Source organism: Anastrepha ludens, chromosome 4 (assembly GCF_028408465.1).
Source record: "Anastrepha ludens isolate Willacy chromosome 4, idAnaLude1.1, whole genome shotgun sequence".
NCBI lineage: Eukaryota > Metazoa > Arthropoda > Insecta > Diptera > Tephritidae > Anastrepha > Anastrepha ludens.
The window spans coordinates 114,171,707-114,196,686 of NC_071500.1; the positions used below are offsets into that span (position 1 = coordinate 114,171,707).

Below are 24,980 nucleotides of genomic sequence, written 5' to 3' on the forward strand. Positions count from 1 at the left end.
ATTTTGGTGTAAACACCACAAAGCGGAAATTAAAAACTCAAACAGCACACGACCAAATAAATGAAAGTATTCAAAAGGTTTAAGATGTCTGAAAGTATTCAAAATCACGCTAAAGACGGACGCACCTCCTTGATGATAAATAAAATCCACTCACGTTTTAGCTACTGGTTTTAATGTTTGCAGTGAAGTTGTATTATTTTGACCGCCTCCCGTCAAAATCTTGTATTTGCATAAATATGTACACGTATGTAGGTATAGTCAACTTATAAATACAGAAAAAGTCAGTTAATTAGTGTCTACTTGTTGGTGTTTTGGTGTTTATTCTGATGAAAAGTTATTGGTTGCCTTCGGTGCCATTAAATAGGCGCCTTAATGTTGAGTCATTTTGTAAAGTCCTCTGCGAATATTTCTACATGCATACATACATACATATGTGCTCGTTTATGCAGGAAAGAGTGTAGACTAAATCAAAAATTTGTTTTAGGCAGCATTCTGTAATTTTGAACTTACCTGGGACCAGAGTCTGCGTCCTGCATCTCAATCGGGATTCAGCCGTGGTAAAAGGGTATTATAGCTAATGTCTAAAGCCGGAGATTCCACACAATTCATTGGCAATACTGAGAGCGATTCCTGTGTGTTAAGGTACACAGTTACCTCCTTTATGGCTAAAACTTCTGCCTGGTAGACGCTTCAGGAGTCCGGTCTTTTGAAAAAACTCCATAGCCTACTTTATTTTCTAGATTGCATCCATCCGTGTAAAAATGCTTCTTCTCTATGGTCATTGAGTTTGCAACTCTCCTCTTGATGGGATGTTAGTCTTGAAGAGCCCGTCGAAGGTGTGAGTAGTCAATTTCTTGATTATAACTACTCATAGTTTGTAGTAGCAGCGTGGCCGAACTGCCGGGTCTTCCATAGCGCCATACTGTTAAGTCTAACTGCTGCGGCGGCGACGTGTTTTCCTACAAGATTTAGAGAGGGACCATATACTCTAAATACAAAACAAAATCGGTACTGTTTTTGGATGGAAACCATAAAATTTATTATATCCCAAGACTGCTGCCAAAATATTTCGAAAAATTAAGATTTACGTCAGCTAGAGTGATTTGATAGAACCTCCAAAAATTTATTTTTTTTTTAATTTAACTTTTGGAAGTTTTAAAAGTAAAGGCAATTTATGGGCGAATATTGAAAGTGTATAAAAACGTTTCGCCATCCATTAGTACTGTATTTAAACGTGGTCGTACACGCTTTGAAGGCGATCCACGGAAGGGACGTCCATAAACTGCAACAACAACAGAAATCGTAGTAAAAATATTGGAAATCGAATTGGAAATTCTTCAAGCGACTGAGAGAGATTTAGTAGAAGTCTTACACATCCCATTGGGCAGTGTGAGCCATATTTTAATTGAAGTATTGGGTTTCAGAAAACTGTGTGCACAATGGGTGCCGCATTCACTAATAATGAAAAAAAAAAAACAGATTCTAATGCGACTTTCTCAGCCACATTGGGAGAGTTTTGGATAGGATAAAGTGGATTTTGTGCGCCGATTCATCGCTATGGATCAGAATTGGGTCCATCACCATGATCTTAAATCAAAACAGGAGGCTAAATAATGGTGTGAACCTGGTTCTTCTGCTCTGAAACAAGCTTGTGTCCAGAAATTGGCCAAGAAGGTGTTGACAACAGTTTTTAGCGAGCGATGCGAATGAAATTTTATTTGTAAATTACTTCCCAACTGGTAAAACAATAAATTCTGAATATTCTTGTAGCCTTTTAGACCAGCTGAAGAAAAAAACTCATGAAAAAATTCCCAGTTTGCACAAGAAATCCATGAATGTTCCTCATGAAAAAGCTCCTCATAAAAAACCATTTGCCGTTCGGTGTCGGCTTAAAACTGTAGGTTCCTCCATTCGTGGAACAACATCAAGATGTACACCATGAATAGGAAGAAAAGCTCGACCAAATACCCAATTATATGGTCCCCATGTTAAGTGGAGATGGGTTTTTGCTAACTTCAATCATTTTCAAAACCTTTCATAGTGCACGAAGTTTGGTAAAGTTTGATTAAGTCAAAGCACAGATGCACATATGTACTTGACAGTAGGTGGTGCCAGATGGTACCATTCTGAATAAAAATTTAGCTTAGCTGATTACTGAAGCTCTGTATTGTTACGTTTTTTAACATTATATGGAAGATGAGCGCCTGCAATGCCAACCTACCTTTGTACAAGGGCAACGTATGCATGAAGCCGTCGTGTGTAGTCGTTGATAAACCTATTCCTCGTGTTATTTTCGAAACTATGGAATATTTATGCCTATACTCATATATGTATATCAATTTCAATTTCACAACAACAACCGTTTTGTGATCAAATTTATTGTCTCAAATTCTCTTGATCTTGTCTGAGGTGGCTGTTGTTAAGGCTTATTTCAGAATGAACTGCAATATTTTCACAAAATTTTAACACCTTCTGCAATGCAAGTGCCCAAAAATGTGTATCAACTTATATCCATACCTTGAATTTTGGGCCAATTGGAAGGATCGCCAAAAATGCAGGCTAGAAACGCTTTTTAAGCGCACATCGAATTTGAAAAATCAAGCTTCATAATTAAAAATACTTGAACTATGTTCATTCCTGAAATTAAAAAAATATCTAATATCATTATATCTCTAACTTTAACAGCCTCCTATAGATCCATCTCCAATTGCACCCAAAAAGAGATTTGTGTTCAAATTCTAAATTCCCCACACGGCAGGCATAAAACCGCTCAACCATTTGAGTAATGCGTTTTCACCACACTTTGCACTCTCACTCAACAAAAATCGGGCATGGAAAACGAGTTCCCAAAGCATATCGCAGCTTACTCACTCACTTCAACGTGCTATCTCTCTTTCCGCTTCTGCTCAACAATGGCGTCCAAGATGTCGGCGTCGACAGCGTAGCCATAGAGGTGTGGCCAAAGCATGTTTCAATTTTCATTTCTTCCGCACTGCTCAGAGATCCAATAAGAAGGCGATATGTGTGTTTGGGAGTGCACACGCATGCATTTACGCTTGGCAGCTACTTGAATGTTTGTGTGGGGGAATGTGTGTGCAGATTCGCTCCCGTGTATTGCCTGTTGATGTTTTTTGGTTGAGTAAATTAAAATTTTTTTGTATGTAGTTTATTATTAAATGGAGAGCCACACCATGCCGTGGCGTGGCGTGCCGTGCCGTGCTATGCCTTGCTGGCTATAGTGCAGCCATATATAAATTCCAGTGCGGCATCCTACACGCAGGGTCGATTGTTTTTTGCTTTCATTATCCATTCGTGTCTGCATACGCCAATGGGTAAAAATAATGTAATAATTATTATAGTTAAAATGAACTCATAAACAAGTTGCACATAAAAACTACAAAGGATAATAAACAGAGGCCACAAGCTGAGCGACATGCAGGGCGCAGAGAAAGAGCAATTCACTGGAAATGGTATGCGAATTTGAAAATTAAACAGGTATTATTATCCCTTTCTTCTCAATATTTAATTTTCATCAAAATTCGCATTTCGTGCAGAATTTGTTTGAATATTTCCAAAAAATCGCAACTCTCTGCCATTTTTTAACTTCCCTCTTGGCATAATTCTATTTGTGGAATTATTTTCAAAGCTGCCTGCGTAAATATTTATGTGTGCCCATTTGTTGTTAATCATTTTTAATGCAGCACTATAAAATACTAACAAAGCAAAAACCAGGGCAAACAATACAACTCGTTTATATCAACTTCATTAAAAACCAAGCAAATTGATTTTTTTCTGCCTTGTTTTTGTTGCTGCTTCCATTTGTATGCGTCGTGAAAAAATTGCACAATTCACTTAATATTTATTACATTTTAAACAAATAAACACACATGCCTTCTCGCTCACTCATATACCGTACCTTCTTTTGTTTTCGCTCACTGCTTGCTCTCATCGTTGCCACATTAGCAGGAAGAACAACAACAAATATTCAAAATATGCTCCTACTCGCACCACAAACCATTTGGGGCACTTCATTTAAGTCGAACGCCTAAGTTTGCAATGGTGTGCACAGTGTGTGCTGTAAAGTGAATGTGTGATAAAAAAATGTAACTACACTTAATTCTCTTATTACATGAATGGTTTCACTCGATTTGACTTAACATGCGTTAAAAAATCTTTTTTTACACGCATTGTGTTGTTTTAACACGATTTTTAATATTTTAAGAATTTTTCTTGGATCTCATAGAGGAAACAGATGAAGGTTTTTCAACGCATTTAACGTACGAAGCGCTTAAATTAATCTCAGGAAAGGTCTCTGAGACTCGGTAGATTTTGCTCTCGCCGTTTAATAATTTATTTCTTATAATATTTACATTTAATGAATTAAAATGTGTAACCACGAAATAAATTCTTAACTGGACTCTAAAAATAATTCTTTTATTGTTGTTTTCACCTAATTATCTTTTTACACGAATTTTTTCTACCCGAATTTTTGGGAACGTATTTAAAACGAGGGTTAGGCGTACCTAAAACCCGTGAGCTAAGTGAAGCAATATTCAGCGAAAAACTATTCAAAGTGTCATTTTCAATCCATTTCAATTTAAAATTGAAAATTCGAATAGCGGCACCATCGTGTTCAACAAAAATATATTGCTGCTGGTCTATTATATCACAGAAAGGACTTTGCTCGCGTAAACCGATTATCGCACAAAATATATGATATCAAGTAAACGATTTCGTGATCAGACTGCACAGCCCCCGACCTTAACTTTAAGAAAGGCTTTAAGGTACGCTTTCCAAAAAAAACAAAAAAACTACATCATCACACGAGATAGTGGTAATAAAACGGTGCTGGTCACTAATTAGGAGTATTTCAGTGGAAATGTTAAACCACCTTAACAACAACAAACGATTTCGTATGTATAGTTAACATATTACCGCATGCCATGAGATATGCTGGATTCAAGAAGCAAAGATGACCCGTAATTCATAGAAACATTCTACAATGTGCCTTAAATTAAAAGGATTCGATTCGTAAAAACATTTTTTAGGTCAATATTAGTCTCATTATTTTTTATGGGAGCTTTCGAGCTATCCGTTTGTGCGAAGCAATTCGCAGAAAAGGTCAGATTTGTGGCGAGAAAATTGTTCGTTTTTACATCACAATCAAAGTAGAGTGAAGTCATCATGAGAATTGAATACATTTTTGGAAATACAGATTTAACAATGATTTCAAATGAAATTGCATGCGATGAATGCATGCGAGAAATTATTGGTCAATATCGCTTGCATGCGGCAGCATCTACATAAGATATGAATTATTGCTGCCATTTTTATCGTTCGCCATTATTCATATCTTATGCAGATGCCGCCTCGTGCAAGCGATATTGACCAATAATTTCCCATGACAATGTGTAAAGCCACTGTTGACTTTTTTATTCCGATACTGCGAAAAATTGTTTATGACTTCAAGACAAGGAAGAACGTTTAAGCGAAGATCTCGAACTATATATTAGGTTTGGGAGCAAGAATTTTAATTTTATACCTTTTCTCGATAGATGGTGGTAGTAATCGATATCTCGTAAAGTGTTAATTAAACAGTTTAAAGTATATGCTCGTTGTCAAGGTGATATTTCACACTTAAAAAATGCGTTTGCCGTTTTTTGTTTGTTCCTTCCAGTTGCGAGTTCCCAGGTGTTAGCAATGGACGTCAACAAAGAGAAAATTCGGTAATGAAATTGTGAATGGTGTTTATGGTGTCGATACTATCGGTTTTATTCAGTTCAGGTAATTTTAGTGTTAAAGAAAATGTCGACAACGTTGATAAAATCACAAAAATAATCGAAGTTGATGGGCATGTGCGTAATGGTAGCATCACCCAGGAGCTAAAAATCGACTATAAAACAGTTTGAAACTATTTGCGTAATCATTTCACGCGAAAATTATGGATTTCTTTTTAGTTCATTCTAAATTAGTTTCGTTCGATGAACTTTAGGATATTTATTAATTTCACTTTTTTTAAATGCTTTCTGAGAACTTTTGTGATTATATAATAACATAAATATCGTCGCAATTTTCAGTGTATTGCATAAGTCGAAGTTTTAATGAATTTCTTGTGAGTCATGCGGCTATATGAAGTAATCGCACTATTTTTTAAGTAGTTGCAAATCGTATGGTGATAACAATCGTTCGAGTTTTTAAAACATGCCATAAAGTGCTTAAAATAAAAGTAAGAAGCCATTAATTAAAAAAAAAACCACGAATTTATCAATTTCTGTCGTATACCCGAATACTTTTTTGCGAGAGCTTCTAAATTTTTTTCTGTTTCTTAATTTGCGTCTTATTTGGTACTTTCATCAACCTCAAATACATTTTTTTTTTGTTATATTTTATTTGTTCGTCACTCGATTTTGTTTCACTGCCTCAACGCCTGACTTACAACCCGATTACGAGCCCCTTCGCCTCCTGACATGCCGACATTCCGTTTAGCTGCACCACACCGCCTCGCCTGCTCCTCCAATCCGAAATAGTACATTTTAATGACGTACATAATAAAATTCCCATTCGTTTTGTGCCAATTCCATATAATTCCAACTCAGCCAACTCGTTGTATGCCAATCTTATTATTGTTGCTGTTGTTGTTGTTGCTACTGCTGTTGATAGTGATTTTCAAACACTGATTTCTCCACTGATTTACTTACTCGAACTACATTCAAAAGCGAGTGTGGCAAGCCACCACCGTCGAAAGCCATAATAAACGTGGAACAACCCTTCAACATGAACAACACCAACAACAGCCATAAGAGCAGCAAATTGTATTAACTGCACTCAACAAAAAACAACATCAAGAAGTCTGTTTCTACGCTCTCACTCGCACTCACACATTCAATGTTTAATTGAGCCACACACACACGCATTGGCATTGCGCCAACAAAAACAACAATGCAACTGTAATGCTCTGACAGTGAGTCAATGCAGCTGAAATGGTTGGCAAGCAATAGAGCGGAAACGGAGGTGTAGGCAAAACGGATTTGAGGAAACAAAACGCCTTGTGCTTGCTTGCGAGTGCGAGTGTGTAAGTGTGGAGTGTTGTTGGCGCTGCTGTGTTGGGATTTCAATTTCTTGTGTAGCAGTGCTTGGCTTATTGGTCTCTTTGTTATTGTTGCCGAGGTTGCTGCTGTTGCGAACACCGATACAGCGACGGACAAACGGCCATCCAGCTCAGTCGGCACATCGACGGTAGTCAATTTTGAAATCATTCTGTAGTCTTAGGCCTAATCATTCGGACGGTTAATGGTAACGCGCACGGAAGTGTGAAAAAATCGCTCAAGTATTAATTGAAAAATATTTGAAAACAAAACGGGTTAGAAAATTATTCCAGATTATTTGATTTGTCACATCGTCGGTTGTGCTCGGATGTCGGTGATGGCGAACAAATGGATTCTCGCAGTGCGTGGAATTTTAATAAAATGTAAAGTGCAATTTTGAAGAAAAATTAAACTTACGGTTAGAAAACAAATATTGGAATACGAAATTAAAAATCAAATAAAGTGAATTGAGATCAATAAAAGGAATTTACGACTGTAGAAATTTTTAAAGAAATTAATTTGATGATGAAAAAAGTGAGAACCGAAAATTATGCGGAAACAATTTTCAGATTAATGGAAAATGAAACTTTGATATTTATTTGTAATTACTTTGTTAAAATTTCAGAGTTAAATGGTGGTTTATTAGAATAAAGTAAACACTTTAGTAAGTTAAAGATTGTAAATGAAAATAATTCAGAAGAAAATTAAAAAAATTTTAAAACGAAATATAAATGAATAAAAAGAATAAAGTCACAGAGATTAGAAAAAAATTATAAAAATACATTTTTTATTATATGTCGAAAAGTGAGCGAATTCTTTTGATTAGTAAAAGAGGAACAAGCAAATTAGAATAAAAACAAAAAACATTACGTACTTGGCTTCCAACGTAACAGGTCTCCCCACTTCCACGCTGGGTAGTCCTTACCTGTCATCAACGCCTGCGGGCTCCGAAAGCCCAAACGCAGCCGCCACCGCCGCCGCCGCACATATCACAACCGTGCAGCCGCTACCGCCTACAATTCATGCCTACAACCACAGCCACAACGACTTGTCGCACCATCAGCATCCGCTGCTGCCGCAAAAGCATTTCCAACTATCCGAGAACTCCGCTTTCAATTTAGCCGCTTTCCGTCACACACCCACCAGCGCTGCTTCAGCCATTGCGGCTGGTGCCGTTGGATTCTCGTCCACAGCTGCCGCTTTCTATCATCGCCTTAGCAGCTTTGCCGGCGCGAGTGAGAGTACAAGCACCTCATCAACGGACTTTTGTTTGCCGTCATACAGCAGCGAACAACCGCCACCGCTTCCTTCATCATCGGTCGATAACATGGACCTAATCAATCCCTATATGCGTCATCACAGCTTTGCCGCTAGCCAGAGCAACTCACCGTCGGCTATGGCCATGGCGTCGGTAGCGAATCGCAGTTCTCCGACTGGCGCCGCCGCCGCTGCTGCCTTGCATCATCATCTTCCAAATTCCGCAGGCTTGACGAACGGTTTCGCAGAAGCGGCCGCTGCTGCTGCTGCCGCACATCACGACTACCAAAATTTAGCTGCTGCGGCAGCTAGTCGGGATCATCTGCTCGATTATCATAGCGCGGCGGCAGCAGCTGCTTACGCTGCCAATAATAATAATCTTACCAGCCCGCTCATGCTATTGAAGGCCCCGCCCAAGCAGCTTCACAGCCTAGAAGCGAGTGGGACAAAGTCAGCGCGTTCCGCTGAAGATTCCTCCACACCACCGCCCTTGCTGTCGGCGAGTAGTGGTGGCGGCGCTGGAGCTGATCACTCTTCTATCGCCTCATCGTCCCGCCTGCAATCCGAATCACCAGACAACTGTGCTAATTCGCTGCATCAACGCAACCGCTATGACAACAACTCCAGTCCCGGTGTCGACAGTTCCAAATCGTATCCGGTCAGTCAGCGCAGCGGTAGTGGAGGTGAAGAAGCTGGTAACAACAGCGAATCGAGTCCGCCACCGCCTGACTACAGTCCCGAAAACCTATCCGCGAATCGCGCCAAATATGCATCCGCGCTGCAAGTATCGCATCACAACAATAACAACAACAATGGCATTGGAGGTGTTCACCCGTTGGGTGTTCACCACAATAACAATAACAATATGATGGAGCACAAGCTCCCATTGAGTTTTCTTGGACCGCCGTTGGCGGCGCTGCACTCAATGACTGAAATGAAGACTGGCGGAGGTGCGGCGGGCATGATGAATGGCTACGCGAATAGTCAGCATACGCACTTGATCGGCGACGGTCGGGGTGGTGGAGGTGTGGTGGGTAGTGGTATGTCGGGTTCCATCACAACCACAACAACAACGCATACGCAAGGTGCTGCTAATCCGCATGGAATAGATACAATTCTGTCGAAACCGCCGCCGGTATCATCGGCGGGCTTAAGTGCTTTAGCGGGAGGTGAGTTCGACTGGAAACTACTTTTTTTTCGTTTTACTTCAGAGTGGAATGTAAAGTTGAGAAACATTCATGAAGAGTTAAAACTCGGTTTCTTTTTTGGGAGTTTATTTATTTTGATTTCATTTAGCTTGCTAGAGTTAGAGTTGTTAGAGTGTTTTAGTTGGGGGATAATAAAATATTTTTTTCTACCTTCAAAGAAAGAGATAGTATTTGAAAAGTAAAATTGAAATTTACAGAAGAATAGGTAATTTATGAGAAAGATTGCTCTAAAAGAAGTAAGATGATCTTGTCTGGGCCCTGTTGTTATCTTATAATAAAGGGTGTTTTTTTTAGAGGTTAGGTTTTCAAGATGAAATAAAACGTATATAATTTAATGTTATGGCCAAGAATTCAGCTTTATTATAAAGGTAAGGGTTTGCCATTATGTTTTAAAAATGTTTTCGGGCAAGTGGCCGCCGCGGCTGGCTCGAATAAATTCCAGCCGAGAAGCCCAATTTTCGACCACTTTTTGCAGCAATTGGGGCCGTATGTCAGCAATAACGCGCCGAAAATTCTCTTCCAAGACGTCAATCGTCTCGGGCTTATCTGCGTAGACAAGCGACTTCACATAGCCCCACAAGAAATAGTCCAGCGGTGTTATATCGCACGATCTTGGAGGCCACGCCACAGGTCCACGGCGCGAGATAATGCGCTCACCAAAAGTTTTCTTCAATAAATCGATTGTTGCGTTGGCTGTATGGCATGTAGCGCCGTCTTGTTGGAACCAAACGTCGTCCACATCAACATCGTCCAATTCAGGCACGAAAAAGTCATTAATCATGGCTCTATAGCGCTCTCCATTGACTGTAACATTATGGCCGGCTTCATTTTTAAAGAAATATGGACCAATGATTCCCTCTGCCCATAGAGCACACCAAACAGTGACTTTTTGAGGATGTAACGGCGTCTCAGCAATGGCTTGTGGATTATGTTCACTCCAAATGCGACAATTTTGCTTATTGACATACCCATTCAACCAAAAGTGAGCTTCATCGCTGAACAAAATTTTCTTGTGAAAATCGGGATCGGTGGCCATCTCGTTTTGGGCCCAAATTTGCACGATTTGCAAACGTTGTTCAGGTATAAGTCTATTCATTATGAAATGGCAAACCAAACTGAGCATAAATCAAGTGACAGCTGTCAAAAAGACCATCTACGAAAAAAGTAGTGCCAACTTGAAAACCTAACCTCTAAAAAAACACCCTTTATAAAGGACCTTGAAAGTAATATTAGTGTAACAGCTCCCTAAGTCGCCATAAGAAAAATTTGGGTTCTATGCGTAGATCCATAGAAGGTTTTAGCGGAAAAACATAAAATTATATGAAGTGATTTACTTTAAGCACTTTTTTGCAATTTAGGTGTTTATTCTATAAAACTACACCACTACTACTGTCTCAATTTATAGCAATATACATATGTAATATGTAAGGGGACAGATACCTGTAAACGGCCATATTTTCCCTGATTTTTATTAAAATTATTTAAAATGAAGAAGTCGATATATTTTTTCAAAATTGGCATACCGTTTATCAATACATTAAAATAATATACATTTTTTTTTATTTTAATCATTTAAAATGTCGGATGTACACTCAATTCTTCCAGGAATACAAAAAACCAACAATTTTTTTGTATAGTAATGTCATTCGACTATATGAATTGAAAAAAATTGAAAAAAAATCGCGGAATAAAATGCTTCAAAAAGAAGTGAATTTTGGGGCGAATTTTCCTACTATTTTGGCTTCGAAAAAATTAAATATTTTTTCGAAAAATTTTCTAAAACTTATAAATTCACATAGAAAGTAATAGATAATAAAGATCCGTCAATAATTTTTCGAATTATCGTATAATCTTGTACGTCAATTCGAAAAATATAGTTTTGAGAAAAACGTGTCTAAATTCGGCAACGTAACTATACCTCTCCCAGCGCTCGAACGCAAAGAATAGAGTCGTCACGGTTGACGATCTATAATATAAGAAATACTTAAATTTACGGTAAAATTTTTTTTTTGACATATTTTTAAAGGATTATATTAACATTTTATGAAAAAAAAATGTTTTTTTTCGACATTTTACAGGTATTTGTCCCCTTAATATGCATTAATAAAAAATATACGAATTTAAGAAATTAATGAGTTTGATGAAAAGGCTTCTAAAAAAAGTTGAATAATTTTAAAAAATTTTAAGTTTTGAATTTTTTAATAAAAATATTTTTCTGTGATTTCATTAAACTGATTTTGTGATCTCAACAGTATTTCCAAAAATACATTATTGGTATTCTGCGCTTCGTTTGTAGCCACATGCGTGACGATGCGGACTCATTTTATTCTTTAATCCACTTTCATCTATGAATTTCGGCAATTTCAAGCTTACCGGAACATTGGCCATTATAGCCCGATTTCAAAGCTTTCTATTGTAACCAAACTTTCCGAAGAGATTATGAATGAAAATATGTATTTTTCTTTTGAATTCATGGGTAGGTCTCAGTTTCCAACCTAGCAGATTTTGGTGAATATTCTTTTTCAACATTTGCTGAAGGATTACATGGACCTTTCTAAAGCATTCTCATGCAATTATATTACGTACATTAATCTTGCTTGGTTTTCAATCTGTTTTCGTTCAATGGTTGAAATCTTATTTATTCAATAGACGATGTATGGTAATGGTTGAGGCAGAATATTTGAAACCTTTTACTGCATCTTCAGGGGGTGCCACAAAACAGTATTTATGACCTCTACTCTTCGTTCTATTCATTAAAGGGGAACGCCCCTGTGAAAATTCAAAGAAATCGATTTGTTTTTTGCATAAATTGTTAGTATAACTACTCAAGAAAATGTGGTAAAAATTTTAAAGCGAAATTCGCTTTATTCCCGATTCTGTGTGCACTTAAGTGAGCGCCCGTCGGCTCGGTCCCGTAGCGCTTACGATACGACGCTTTATTTCAACGACTTTTTATGATACGGTGACAACGATTTCTCGAAGACTAATGAACCGATTTTAATTTTCTTTCTTTCAAAATTTTTGTTATCGCATTGGCTATCGTTGTACGTAGCCGATTTTCAACTATTACTATAACTATGTTTTTGAGCCTAATTGAAAATTAAAAAAATGGTGAAAAAACAAATCAAACTTCAAATCACCACCATTTCTTAAAAAAAGGCTACGTACAACGATAGATTAATAAAATTTTTGGGTTTTTGATTTCAGATGATTATTCATTGCTGTATCAATGCCACCAGATGGCGTCATTTTTTTAACTCGTTACGTTAACTTACATAAATTTGTCAATTTTCAATATTTTTTAATAAAAATTTACATCAACATAATTAGTTTAATACATATATAATAAATTGCCGTTTGTCTGCGAATACTCATTCCTACTTACAAAAAAAAATTCCCAAAAATCGACTATTTTTTTACCCTTCACAGTGGCATCCCCCCTTAATCTATTAGTACCTGTGATTTATGAACATATGAAACTGAAAATTAGAAATTGAAGAAAATATTTTCTGCGATTAAAAATGCTGAGGATATTCCTATATTGCAATCGAAAATTAATGCGCTCCTTCGCTGGTGCAATGTGAAATAACTCTGTCATCTCTCTAAATATCAAGAAATGTTTTCATGTCACTTTCGCCGAAACTCAAAATGTGTTTCAATCACGAATTTAAAGACCTAGGTGTGATTTTTGGCTCTCATTTTTCAGTTCAAAGTCACATTAACTTTGCTGTATCCACGACTTACTTCATCTTAGCTTTTATACGGCCTAACAGGTTCTCCGAATCTTGCAATCTCGAATTACTTTTTACTTTCTTTGAGCGCTCTACATTAGAATGTGCAACAATTATTTGGGGCCTTGCCCTTAATTTGCAACTTAAAGAATTTAACGTGCACGTAAGGTGTTAAATATGCTCTCAAGTCGTTAAAATTCTCAACCTATCCTTACCCTATAGAGAGTAGAAAGTCTATACTCTCACTGCATTCGGTTTTTAGTATAAATCAAGGGGAATTGATTTTTTATCCCTATTACGGAGCATTAACTTTCATACCCTACTAGATCGGTCGCCAGCATTTCCCCATTTAATATTTGAGTGATTAACACGAATTATGCGCGTAATGCTCCTATTGCCTGCGCACTATGCGAATTCAATAAGATCTCGAGCTCTATTCCGCTTATCTTTTCGGTGCAAAGAATGAATTTTATGAATTTCGACACTTGTTTTTTAATTTATTTATTTAACTATCTGTAGTAAATTGCCCTTCGGAAACGGCTTAAAACTGTAGGTCCTTCCATTTGTGGAACAACATCAGGACGCACATCACAAATAGGAGGATGAGCTCGGCGAAACATCCAAAAAGGGTGTAAGCGCTAATAATTTATTTATTTTTAATAGTTCTACGTGGCCTGTAAAAACCCAGTATTATGTTTTAGACTCGAAATAAACGAAAAAGGAATAACGAGGGACACCTGTAAAATAAAAACACTAATGTAGCGTAAAGTTCTGTTGAGATATTCGGTGTTCTCAAACATTAAATGCAAGAAAATTAAAATTTTATATTTCTCATACAGTTTGCCAAAGAGGGCATAATGCACTTCAATATGGAATAAAATAAGGAATACAAAAAAACAATTCCTTTTAATATTTTTATAATGGCAAACTCATCGGCTGACTCTCGTTCGTACGCATATTCTCTCTCCTGCTCATAAGCTCGTAACAAAATATTTTTACCTTTGTACGTAGCGTGCTCAATCGAGTCCGGTTAGACAAGATTTCTTAAAATAATTTTAAAATTGAAAATGCCAAACAAAAAAGAAAAGAAAAATGACGCGATATTTATGCCCAATAATTTTAAATGTTCAATTACGACCATTTGTATTGCTGGCTTAAATGGTTTAATATTTTTTAATTTCTACCACAACTGCAAACCATTTTTGCTTTATTATTATCTAATATTTATTGTTGTCTACTTTTCATTTTTTTCATCACAATTACTAAATTATTGTGGCGTAATTAAGTGGAGTTATCGAGTGTCGCATAGAAGGTGCAAAGGAGGCAGGGAGTGGCACTAGCTTTTCTTTGCCTTTGCGCTTGGCTTTGTGTTCGTGCGACGGCTGCGTGACAATGCGTTGGCAATTTTCAATTCTGTTTTGATTACAACTCATAACTAATTAAATGAGTGACAACAAATCGAAATGGAGTAAATCAAATCGATTACATCAAGGTGTTGCCTATGCACACACAAGCAGACTTTATTGTATTGAGACCCCATTTGCGAGTCTCTGCATGCATTCCATCTTTCAAACACCTATACGTAAAATAATTTCACGAATGCTTATTTATGTATCTACACAAATTATTGTTGGAAAATAATTGCCTCGCCTCGAAATTAATTCGATTATAATGAAATGAATTTAGTAGTCGACCGAACGATAGTTGTTGTGCTTTATATTTATTGAGCTGAGTATTTTGTGTTTCGTTTAATAAATCAGCCCTCCTATTAAATAAAATTTTAACATTTTTTTTGCTCAGGCACGCCAATTTATTGTTCTGCCTAAATTGGGTAATATTTTAAATAATTTGATGGTAATGTTATCCACCGGTGTATACATGAATATGTAGGTATACGCGCAGGTACTACAAGTAGTATATAAAGAATAATGAATGAAATACGATATAAATTCATTTAATATCGGGAAGCATAGATGCATTGGTTATATATTCCCAAATTTATTATTGGCAAGTATATCATATGTATATTAGATGTTCTGCCGAGTTTCCCCTTCCCCTTTTCGTCCTACAGTTTTTTGAGAAGCTTTTTTCATGGCTGAAATGCATCAGATGGGTTACCATAGCTTACCGAGAGGCGACCGCGGTTAGAAAAACATTTTTCGACTTTTATAACTTGAGGTTTCATTCAGCAAGCTTGGAAATCGGACCAGCCGAATGCTTGTCATGGACAGACTCACTCGGTTGCGGGGAGTTAATAAATATGCGCCTGTGTCTAGAATATTCGCGTATTCATAAGTTATTTTTATATTTTAGGAACATTTCGAAAAGTTTTCGAAAGACTTATCCAAATTAAGTATTTATTTCCCATTATCGTAACACAACTCAGGAATATAAACGAAATTTTAATGCTTTCAGGTTTTGTTTTGAGAAGGCTGGGATCGGAAAAAACGATAAAGATAACGCGAAACGTTATTATAAACTTATGAGGAGACAGATTAACTCTAGTTCAATTAAATAATAGCAAATTCGATAGATCCCATCTAATAATTTTTGATTCAAATGTCCCTCTAAGCCCATAAACATAGTTTTGGTTGATATAATTGCGCGGTTTTAGGTTAGGTCAGGATAAATTGTTGCCCAAGCAGGGCCCACTTGGACAAAGAATCAAATGCGTATACCTGCATTGCGTACACCTTACAAGTATTTTTAAATTGATTATATTGTGTTTTTAATAAATTTATAGTTGAAAATAAATTTTATTTATTTATTCTTTCATTGCATTTTTAAGTTACAAAAGCAAAAGAAAATAGCAAGATTTCTCAATTCATTGTTTACATATCGGTAAGTAGATAATTGCAGCAGCATGTAAATATGGCAACCAGAAAGTCTGCATACAGTTTTAAGGCAAATAAAAAAAGCTTTATAAACAATATACAAAAACGAAAATTAAAACTTTGTTGGATAGCCACGATATTTTAGGATTTCACTCAATCACATTTGTATGTAACCTTCGCCCATTCTGCTCTCGTAACACTTCGCAAAGCCACCTTACTTTTTATTGCATGCTGTAGAATTATATTTTCCAGAGATCCCACAGATGCTCAATAGGAATGAGATTCGGCAACTGTGCGGGAATTTTGATCTATTTTGTAGGATTGTACGAGAGCCAAAAGTCTCGGCTGTGTGCTTCACTACCGCTATTTTGATCCGTTTGACTGTAAACAATGAAACAAGGAATATTGTTATTTTCTTTTGTAACTAATTCTGTCGCAAGACAAAACAGGCTTGTACTTATATGGGCTCCACGACACTCCAGTGTTCAAGGAAACGAAATTGCCGATGAATTGGCCAACCGTCGATAAGCGATTCCCCCCAAGGGCCAGAGCCAATAATCGGAATCAGTTCCGCGGGAATCATGAATTGGATCAGCGATTATGTAGGCAATCTACATAAAGAGCGATGGTCCGGTATAGAACGCTGCAGAACAGCCAAGTATTTTGTGACAAGTCCGAACAGAAAACTGTCAAAATTTCTATTAAAACTTGGAAGGAAAGACGTTTCGTTGATGGTCGGTATTATTACAGGACGCAACCCATGGGGTCAGCATATGACCACCATTGGAATCATTGAGGACCCAATGTGCCTGTCGTGCTTGGAGGAGGTGGATAGCACTGAGCGCTTTCTCTGTGAGTGTTCTGCGTATGGTATAGCACGGCTACGAGTTTTGGGTTCCGATGTCGTGAGAATGAGTAATATTCGTTTTCTAAAACTGGATGATATTTACAGATTTGTCAAAGAATCTGGAAAATTCTCTTAGGACTCTATCTCTGTCTCTATTATTTCCTATCTCTTTCTCTCATACTTTTCTCCTTCCCTTCTTGACTATCTAACCTCTTTCCAGAGCTCTAAATACAATGGGCTTTTTAGCCTGAGTGTTTTAGGATCCACCTGATATTCTGGTGCTCCTTGGCTCGACCTTTTCAAATTTCAATTTCAAAATTTTCAACTTATGTATGGAATGAAGGTATTTAAAATGTATTGTCAACTATAAATTTATGTTGTGCTTTTAATCAATTTAAAATATTTGTAAGGTGTATGCAGACTTTATGCGCTACATATGCAGGACATACCCGTCCTTCATGATTTTCGAAGACTAGTAAAGTTTTCGGATTTCACAAGAATTCACTCAAAAGTTCACTTTTTTCTAATATATGACAAAAAAAAAACAGTTTCTCTGTAAAATTAGAACATAATATTGTTTTTGCAATACTTCACCACTAAAGCAACACTTATTTAATACATAATTTAAATGTATGAAAAATATCACAACAACTTGCATGCCTCATTTCCGCAAGCAGCAAGATGACCATTAGAATGTCAAAAAATTGTGAAGTAGGAGTACTTCAACGATCGAAATAACGTATTGCAGATATAAAGAGAGGGAAGCATACAATAAATTAATATCGGAACCATTAATATTTTCATTCGTCCAAATTCAACAAACATTGCAATTCGTGTATCAGGGTCTGAAAGGGTTAGAGCATTTCACAATATGTGCACCTCTTTTTTGGTGTAATTGAAATTTGTTCGACTAACTTTTTTGAGGTTAAGTTTTGTTTTAAGTTCAGTATACTTTACATTTCAGTTTAACTTTTATTAAGCTGGAGACTAAAGCAACAGCGGCGAATGATTATTAGTTCAAAAATTGCATTAAAATCAGTAATTTAAATCTTTATTGGTAGTGAGTGCTAAGTCGATTTAAGAGGGTTAATTTGAGAACTGTTAATTTATTTGTAAAGGTTTTTAAAATTTTACCGAACTTTTTATATGAGCTTTCAATTAACCCATTATTTGCATTCCTTTCAGGTGGCATACCGCGTTTCTCCATTGCCGCCGCCGCTGCTGGAATGGCCCAGTATTTGTCGCAAAGTCAAGGTGCCCCTTTGAAAACGCACGCTGGCCATATTGTGGAGCGAACGCATTTGTACTGGCCGGGATTGCAGGGATTGGTAGCGAATCCTATAGCGTGGCGTGAACGGCTATCGAATACAAGTGAGTATTACATAAACTAGAAATAATAAGAGGCAATCATTAACATTAAGTACACCACATCGTAACATATAAGAGAAGAAGTATTGAAATGCTATAATCTGCGATCCTGTATGACTTCAAGGATCTGTGAGACGCATATGAAAAAATTTTTACATTAAAGCACTCATCTAATTGAGTGACGAAAATCTTGTTGACTAGTGTTTGGATTTTTGTTTGTTTTTCGTTATCAGCGAACTTATTTTTCTCGAGAATGTAACGAAGTAAAAAACTTGCGTTTACCTAATGAGCTTAAAATACAACCGTGAGTTCGAAGTGCACAACAACATTCATAATTCACTGAAAAAACATTCTTAAAGCAACAAACAAGCAAAAATATGCTGTTAATAAAATAAAAATGTGGATGATGTGACAACAACAACAATAATAAATCTCGTCCACAAATTAATGAAGTAACCATTGAATTGATTTTCAAAATCGCTTCTACACTTCTGGTGCTGCCGCTACCGCTGCGACGCGCAGTTCATTAACAACTGTGTTGTTGTTAGCATCGATATTCGATTGTTATATTCAGGGTAAAGATTCTTGTTGTTGATTTTTGCTTTTGTCATTACATTTAACAGCAGGAGTAAATTAATTTTTCATATGCCTGTCAATGCCTCCAATGTAAACGAAGTGGACTGCGAGCAAACGAGCGGAGAGTGAGTGAATGAGCGGATCGTGCATAAGTGCAGTTGGGAACAAGAAAAGCAAGAGCAGAAGCAGCAGCAGTACTGGCATAAGTTGATGAGCACAAAATGACAAACGGCAGCAGGAATGCATTGCGTACCACTGCTGGTGTTGCTAATGTTGAGTGGGGCATAACAGTGGGGGAAAGTGGCGAGATCAGTGATAGGTATCACCGTCAGTGGCTGTAGTTCGTATCACACACACAATTTCTGATGTTATTGTTGCTCTTGCTGTTGTTGATCTTGCCAGCGGCAATGCAAACAAATGCGCAATAATGATCTGCATAAATTCAAGCTGCTTGTTGTTGTTGCATTGGTTTTTTTGCTCGCGCATGTTTAAGTAGTTTTCAATGGCTGCATGCCAGCATTGCGTTTTTAATGAGTTTGACAAAACACAGAGGCACAAGCAGCTGCGGCGGGGGCAGCAGCAGCTCAGTGGTTGCTCTTGTTCCAACTGTTATTGTTTGTTGCTGTTTTTGTATTATTTATTTGATATTTATTGATTCATACGCACCGTGTTGAAAATTTTTAGGAGAATCAAATACTTGGCAACTCAAAGTCATCGCATCAGACACAGCTCGTCAACGCATTAACGAATCAATGTAAGGTGAATGCAGCAGAAGAAACAACAACATTTACAAAAATTATTAACACGAATTGAGTGTTGTTGGCAGGTGGTGGTCATTAGCAACATCAATTGTCACTTCACTGCGGCAGTACAACAACCTATATGCGTACCTATGCGTGCATGTATCAGTATGAATTTATATTAGGGTGGGTCGTTAAAAGTTAAACTATTAAAGTTAAATTATGCTATTTTGAAAATTAAAAGACACTTTTTTTATTTTGAAATCGATTCATAACTATTAGTGTTGCAGCCCGAATTCTTAGCACTCTTTTTTTAAAACCATGTAAAAAAAAATTACGACCTAATGCTACACCTTCGATATATCGGACCCGCTTTTTACCATCAAGAAAAATATACAATATTATATTCTCTTAATTAATTATTGCCGAGAGTATACTTCTAACTTTTTATTCATATGATTAATTTTTTCTCGACGTCATGTTAGTTTGGCAGAAGGAGGGCATAAGCTGAGTTTATTTTTGAAAAGTTAAACATGTTTCATTTACATAAATACGTGGGCCGATGTAAGTTCTATTTTGCAAATTTGATATCGAATAACTAAAAAATAATATATTTCAAAAGATAAGCGATATTGTTTTACAATAGTAATGAAACTATGAAATCTTAAATATTTTTTACAGGATCGCTAAGTGAGCCCAATAAATTTTCTTATTTGTTAGTTTTTGCTTATATGTAGTTTAAGAAGCTTCAATAAGATTAGAATTTCAAACTTTGACCATTAAAAAATAAATATTAATTTTTAGTAATATTTTTTACATAAAATTTGCAAAAGGTGCCCATTTATTATTGAAAATATAAGAAATATCATAGGCTCTATGGCACCAACAAATACTAACCTAAAAAATTACGTGCTTTTCTTTGTCACTAGAGAACAATTCCGGAGGGTGCCGTAGTAAATATTCACTACTACGACTTTTGGCGGCCGAGCCTAATGTATCTCCAAATATGTATACAATAATGTAAAGATATATATATATATGTGAATATATTTGTAAAGGGTTTTCCAATAACAGTTGTTAGGTGTTAAACAGGAGAGATGATTAACGATTTTTTATGGCCGGAATTGGATGGTATTGATCTGGACAACGTTTATTTTCAACAAGACGGCGCTACGTGCCACACAAGCAACGAAACCATTGATCTTTTACGGGAAAAGATTCCGCACCGTGTTATCTCTCAAAGAGGTGATCACAATTGGCCACTGTGATCTTGAGATTTAACACCTTGTGACTTTTTTCTTTGGGGCCACGTGAAAGAAAAGGTCTACACCAACAGCCCAGGGTCGATTCAAGACCTCAAAGATGGAATTCGTGAGGCTATCGAGTACAGATGGCAGCCACTTTGCAATTCGGTTATGACAAATTTCATGAAAATGATATTGTCCTGGTGGTCATTTGCCTGATGTTATTTTCCACTATTAACGGCATACCTTCCTCTTTATAATGAAATAAACATCCGATCATTTATATTAAAAAAAACCAATTTTCTTTGAATATCAAAATAACACCTCTTATTGGAAAACCCTTTATGTATGCTCTCAATATACTTTAAATGTTGGTTTTGTTGTGCAATGCATTAAACTTCATTGTTATTATTGTCAGTAATGTTATTATTATTTACCGTACTTTGTTGTTACTGCCGCTGCCATTCTTTGCTCTTGTCATCATTAACTAGTTCGCCGTTGCAATTGTGGCATAATTTTTAAACGGAAATGCCTTCAAACTTTCTCATTTATTCAGGTGCCACTGTGCCGTACATAGCCCTACGCACACATGCACAGGAATTTTTGTATGACTAGAGGATTAATGCATCACAAATGCATGACAAATGACCAAATTGTCATTTAATTGCACCAATTGTTAATGGATGTGATTTATATTGGACATTAATGAGTATTGCTTCGAAGAAGTGATGCAAAGGCTCAAGCGTTTTGAAAGCTAGTTTTGTGCCTTTAGGTGTTCTTGAAGAGATTCCAAAGGTGTAGTTTTGTTTAAAAGTTATTGTTTTGGATATACAATCGCCTCGGCTGTTTCTGACAGGCATATTTTTCACGACTTTTCCCATTCAATCAGCTCTTATTCATTCTGCTCATTCTAAGTTGGCCTTTAGTCATAAAATTTGTTTCTTAAAACCATATTTCGCTTATATGTAGCGAAAAACTTGCTGAATTTAGACGTGGTCGTTCATGCCTTCAAGACAACCCATGTTAAGGACGCAAAAAACAGCAACAACACAAAAAATCGGAATGGAAAATTGTCGAGTGACTGAAAGAGATTTAGTAGATGCTCGAGGCATCTCATTGGGAAGTGTAAGCAATATTTTAACTGAGGTATTGGGTTTCAGAAAAAAGAAAAAAAGAAAGCTGTGTCCACAATGAGTGCAGCATTCGCTAATAATGGAACAAAACCAGATTCGAATGCGACTTTCTCATCAACATTTAGAGAGTTTTCGAAAGGATAAAGTGGATTTTGTGAGCCAATTCATCACTATAGATCAGAATTGGGTCCATCACCACGATCCTAAATTAAAACAAGAGGCTAAAGAATGGTGTGAACCTAGTTCTTTGGCTCCGAAATGAGTTTGTACCCAGAAATCGGCCAAGAAGGTGTTAACAGCAATTTTTAGCAATGCGAATGGAATTCTGTTTGTACATTACTTCCAAACTGGTAAAACAATAAATTATAAATATTATTGTAACCTTTTAGACCAGCTGAAGGAAAAAACTCATGAAAAAAAGAGGTTGTCTGTAAAGTCGGTTTACTGACGATAGTTTAACGTGACAACTGAAACAACGTGAAACTTAGAACTTTTACTGTGAAATGTGTTATAAAAGCAAAATTTCCAAAATAATCATTGATCGTGAATTCCATGTAAACAAAACATTCTCATAAATTACCATACAAAACGAATGTTCAATAACTTCTGCGGTTCGATAAGAAAAACAAAATTTTATGGTTTGTAATAGGCTTTAGTGCTCAGTATAGTCTCCCTAAACATCAACACACTCGTTCCAACGAGATTCGAAAACATGAATTCCATCCCTGAAGTGAGAATCTAGAAGGACTAGAAAAAACGCTTCCACAGCTGTTTTTTTCTTTCGCAAACTGGGTCTTTTTGACGTGATAACGTCTTACAATTCGATTTAGCCGGCTGCACGGACGAAAAAATGTGTCGTTACCTTGCTCATTTGTCGTTACCTTGCTCATTTATCGTTACCTTGCTCATTTGTCGTTACCTTGCTCATTGCCGTTACCTTGAATGAACTGCAAGCGAAAGAGCGGAACGAACGACAAAGCAAACGAAAGGCAACGTTCGACATCTTGCTCTCTCCTACTTAAGTGAGCGTATATATGTATGTATATGCGCATATGTAGGTATATAAATTCACATACTTGTATTTGCATATGCCTTCTTGCTGTGTGCATGGTAATGAACCATTTCTCTGTTGAGAATAGGACGAGGATAGAAAAAGTAGGAAATGAAAGGGAGTGTTTCGAGTTTAAAGTGTCTTGAAAAAGGCAAATCGATGATGGTGCCTCTTAGTGTTGTTGACTTATTAACGTCTGATGCACAATCGAAATTGAACATATCTTTCATGAATTTGATAAATGTTTCGTCATTTTTCTCGTTTGTGTAAATGTAACTTGACCTATTCCATTGCAATTCCATTTACCTCCTCCTCTATATCCATACAAAATATCTATCAAACAAATAAAATTAAAATTTTGTTTTGAAAATTGCAACCATTCCATCAATATTTTCTTATGACGTTGTCACGTTAAACTATCGTCAGTAAACCGACTTTACAGACAACCTCTTTTCTCTAGTCCTTCTAGATTCTCACTTCAGGGATGGAATTCATGTATTCGAATCTCGTTGAAACGAGTGTGTTAATGTTTAGGGAGACTATACTGAGCACTAAAGCCTATTACAAACCATAAAATTTTGTTTTTCTTATCGAACCGCAGAAGTTATTGAACATTCGTTTTGTATGGTAATTTATGAGAATGTTTTGTTTACATGGAATTCACGATCAATGATTATTTTGGAAATTTTGCTTTTATAACACATTTCACAGTAAAAGTTCTAAGTTTCTCTACCACGAAATTTCACACTCGTAACTCAAAAACTCGCTAGTTTATGCTGCTCGAAGTTTATAGGCTATGGTTTTTGTTTTCTTAATTTTATAGCCAAAAAATGTCACGTTGTTTCAATTGGAATATAACCTTAGAGTTAAATGCTAATAACTTAATAAAAATATAAACACTAGTATGGACATCAGTCTTAATTACGGAGTTTTTTCCTTCTTTGAAATCCTTCATATAAGATCACTTGTTAATTTGCGCCTACCAGTTCTCTCTAAAGCAAGAATTAGTAGAATGAAATTTCATACTGGATTTGTGAGTTTCGTCGTGCAACACAAGATCTCTTTAAAATGTCAAACAAAATAAACCAATCAACCAAATCTAAATGACTATTTTTCAAGCTTTTATTAAGCGCCCCATTTTTCCGACTCGATTTGCTCCACTTTCCCACAAGAAAACATCCGCATCTGCAATATATTTATATTTAAACAATTTGATAAAACGCTTATGCGATGGTGTGTTAGTATCTTGTACAACATGACAAGCAACATGCGCATAAACAACGCCAACAGCAGCGAACAAATAACAGCACCCACCATGGCTGCTTCACTTATGTACATATGTAGATGTGTATGTATATGTAAATTGTAGGCACAATGTTTACCGTTTACGGATTTATTGTATGAAAATGGCATTAAGAATAAGGACTAACTGTCTGACTGACTGACAGACGGATAGACAAGAAAGGAAAAGCTGTAAGCTGGAAAGATTGTAACTAGGCGAGATGGGTGTGCGGCGAAGAAAGCTCATAGCAACCCCTAAAAGCAGGCTATAGATGAATGTGAAAATGTCTGCCGAATGGAGTACAAATACCCAAAAAGGGGGGATAACTACAGCAATAATAAAAAAATGCCGACTCTCACTTGTACACATGTTTGCACTTCCTTGAATGTATCTGTGTGTGTTTGTGAAAACATATGTATGAATATGTACCTATTTCTGCATAATAATGTGGCAGCAGATTTCACTTCATCGTAACGTCTGCCACGCCACACCGGCTACCTTAAGTATTCAAATGTGCGCTGTTGTTTTTGTGCTATTTTGACTTTTTTCAGCAGTTTTTGCTGGATGTTTCTGCTGCAGCTCAAGTCGCTGCGCTACCATAGCAACCGACGACTTTCGACTGGC

At 36.6% G+C, this 24,980-nt stretch overlaps 1 protein-coding gene across 1 annotated transcript in view; it reads left to right on the forward strand.

Moving 5' to 3' along the window:
* The first annotated feature begins 7,762 nt into the window (after positions 1 to 7,762).
* The window catches only part of LOC128860669 (brain-specific homeobox protein), a 66,944-nt gene continuing 49,726 nt past the window's right edge, over positions 7,763 to 24,980 (forward strand). Inside the window, exons 1-2 of the mRNA XM_054098325.1 lie at positions 7,763 to 9,511; positions 18,148 to 18,333. Of these exons, the coding sequence (XP_053954300.1) occupies positions 8,413 to 9,511; positions 18,148 to 18,333 (1,285 nt within the window). The 5' untranslated portion in view covers positions 7,763 to 8,412. The remainder of the gene's footprint in view (positions 9,512 to 18,147; positions 18,334 to 24,980) is intronic.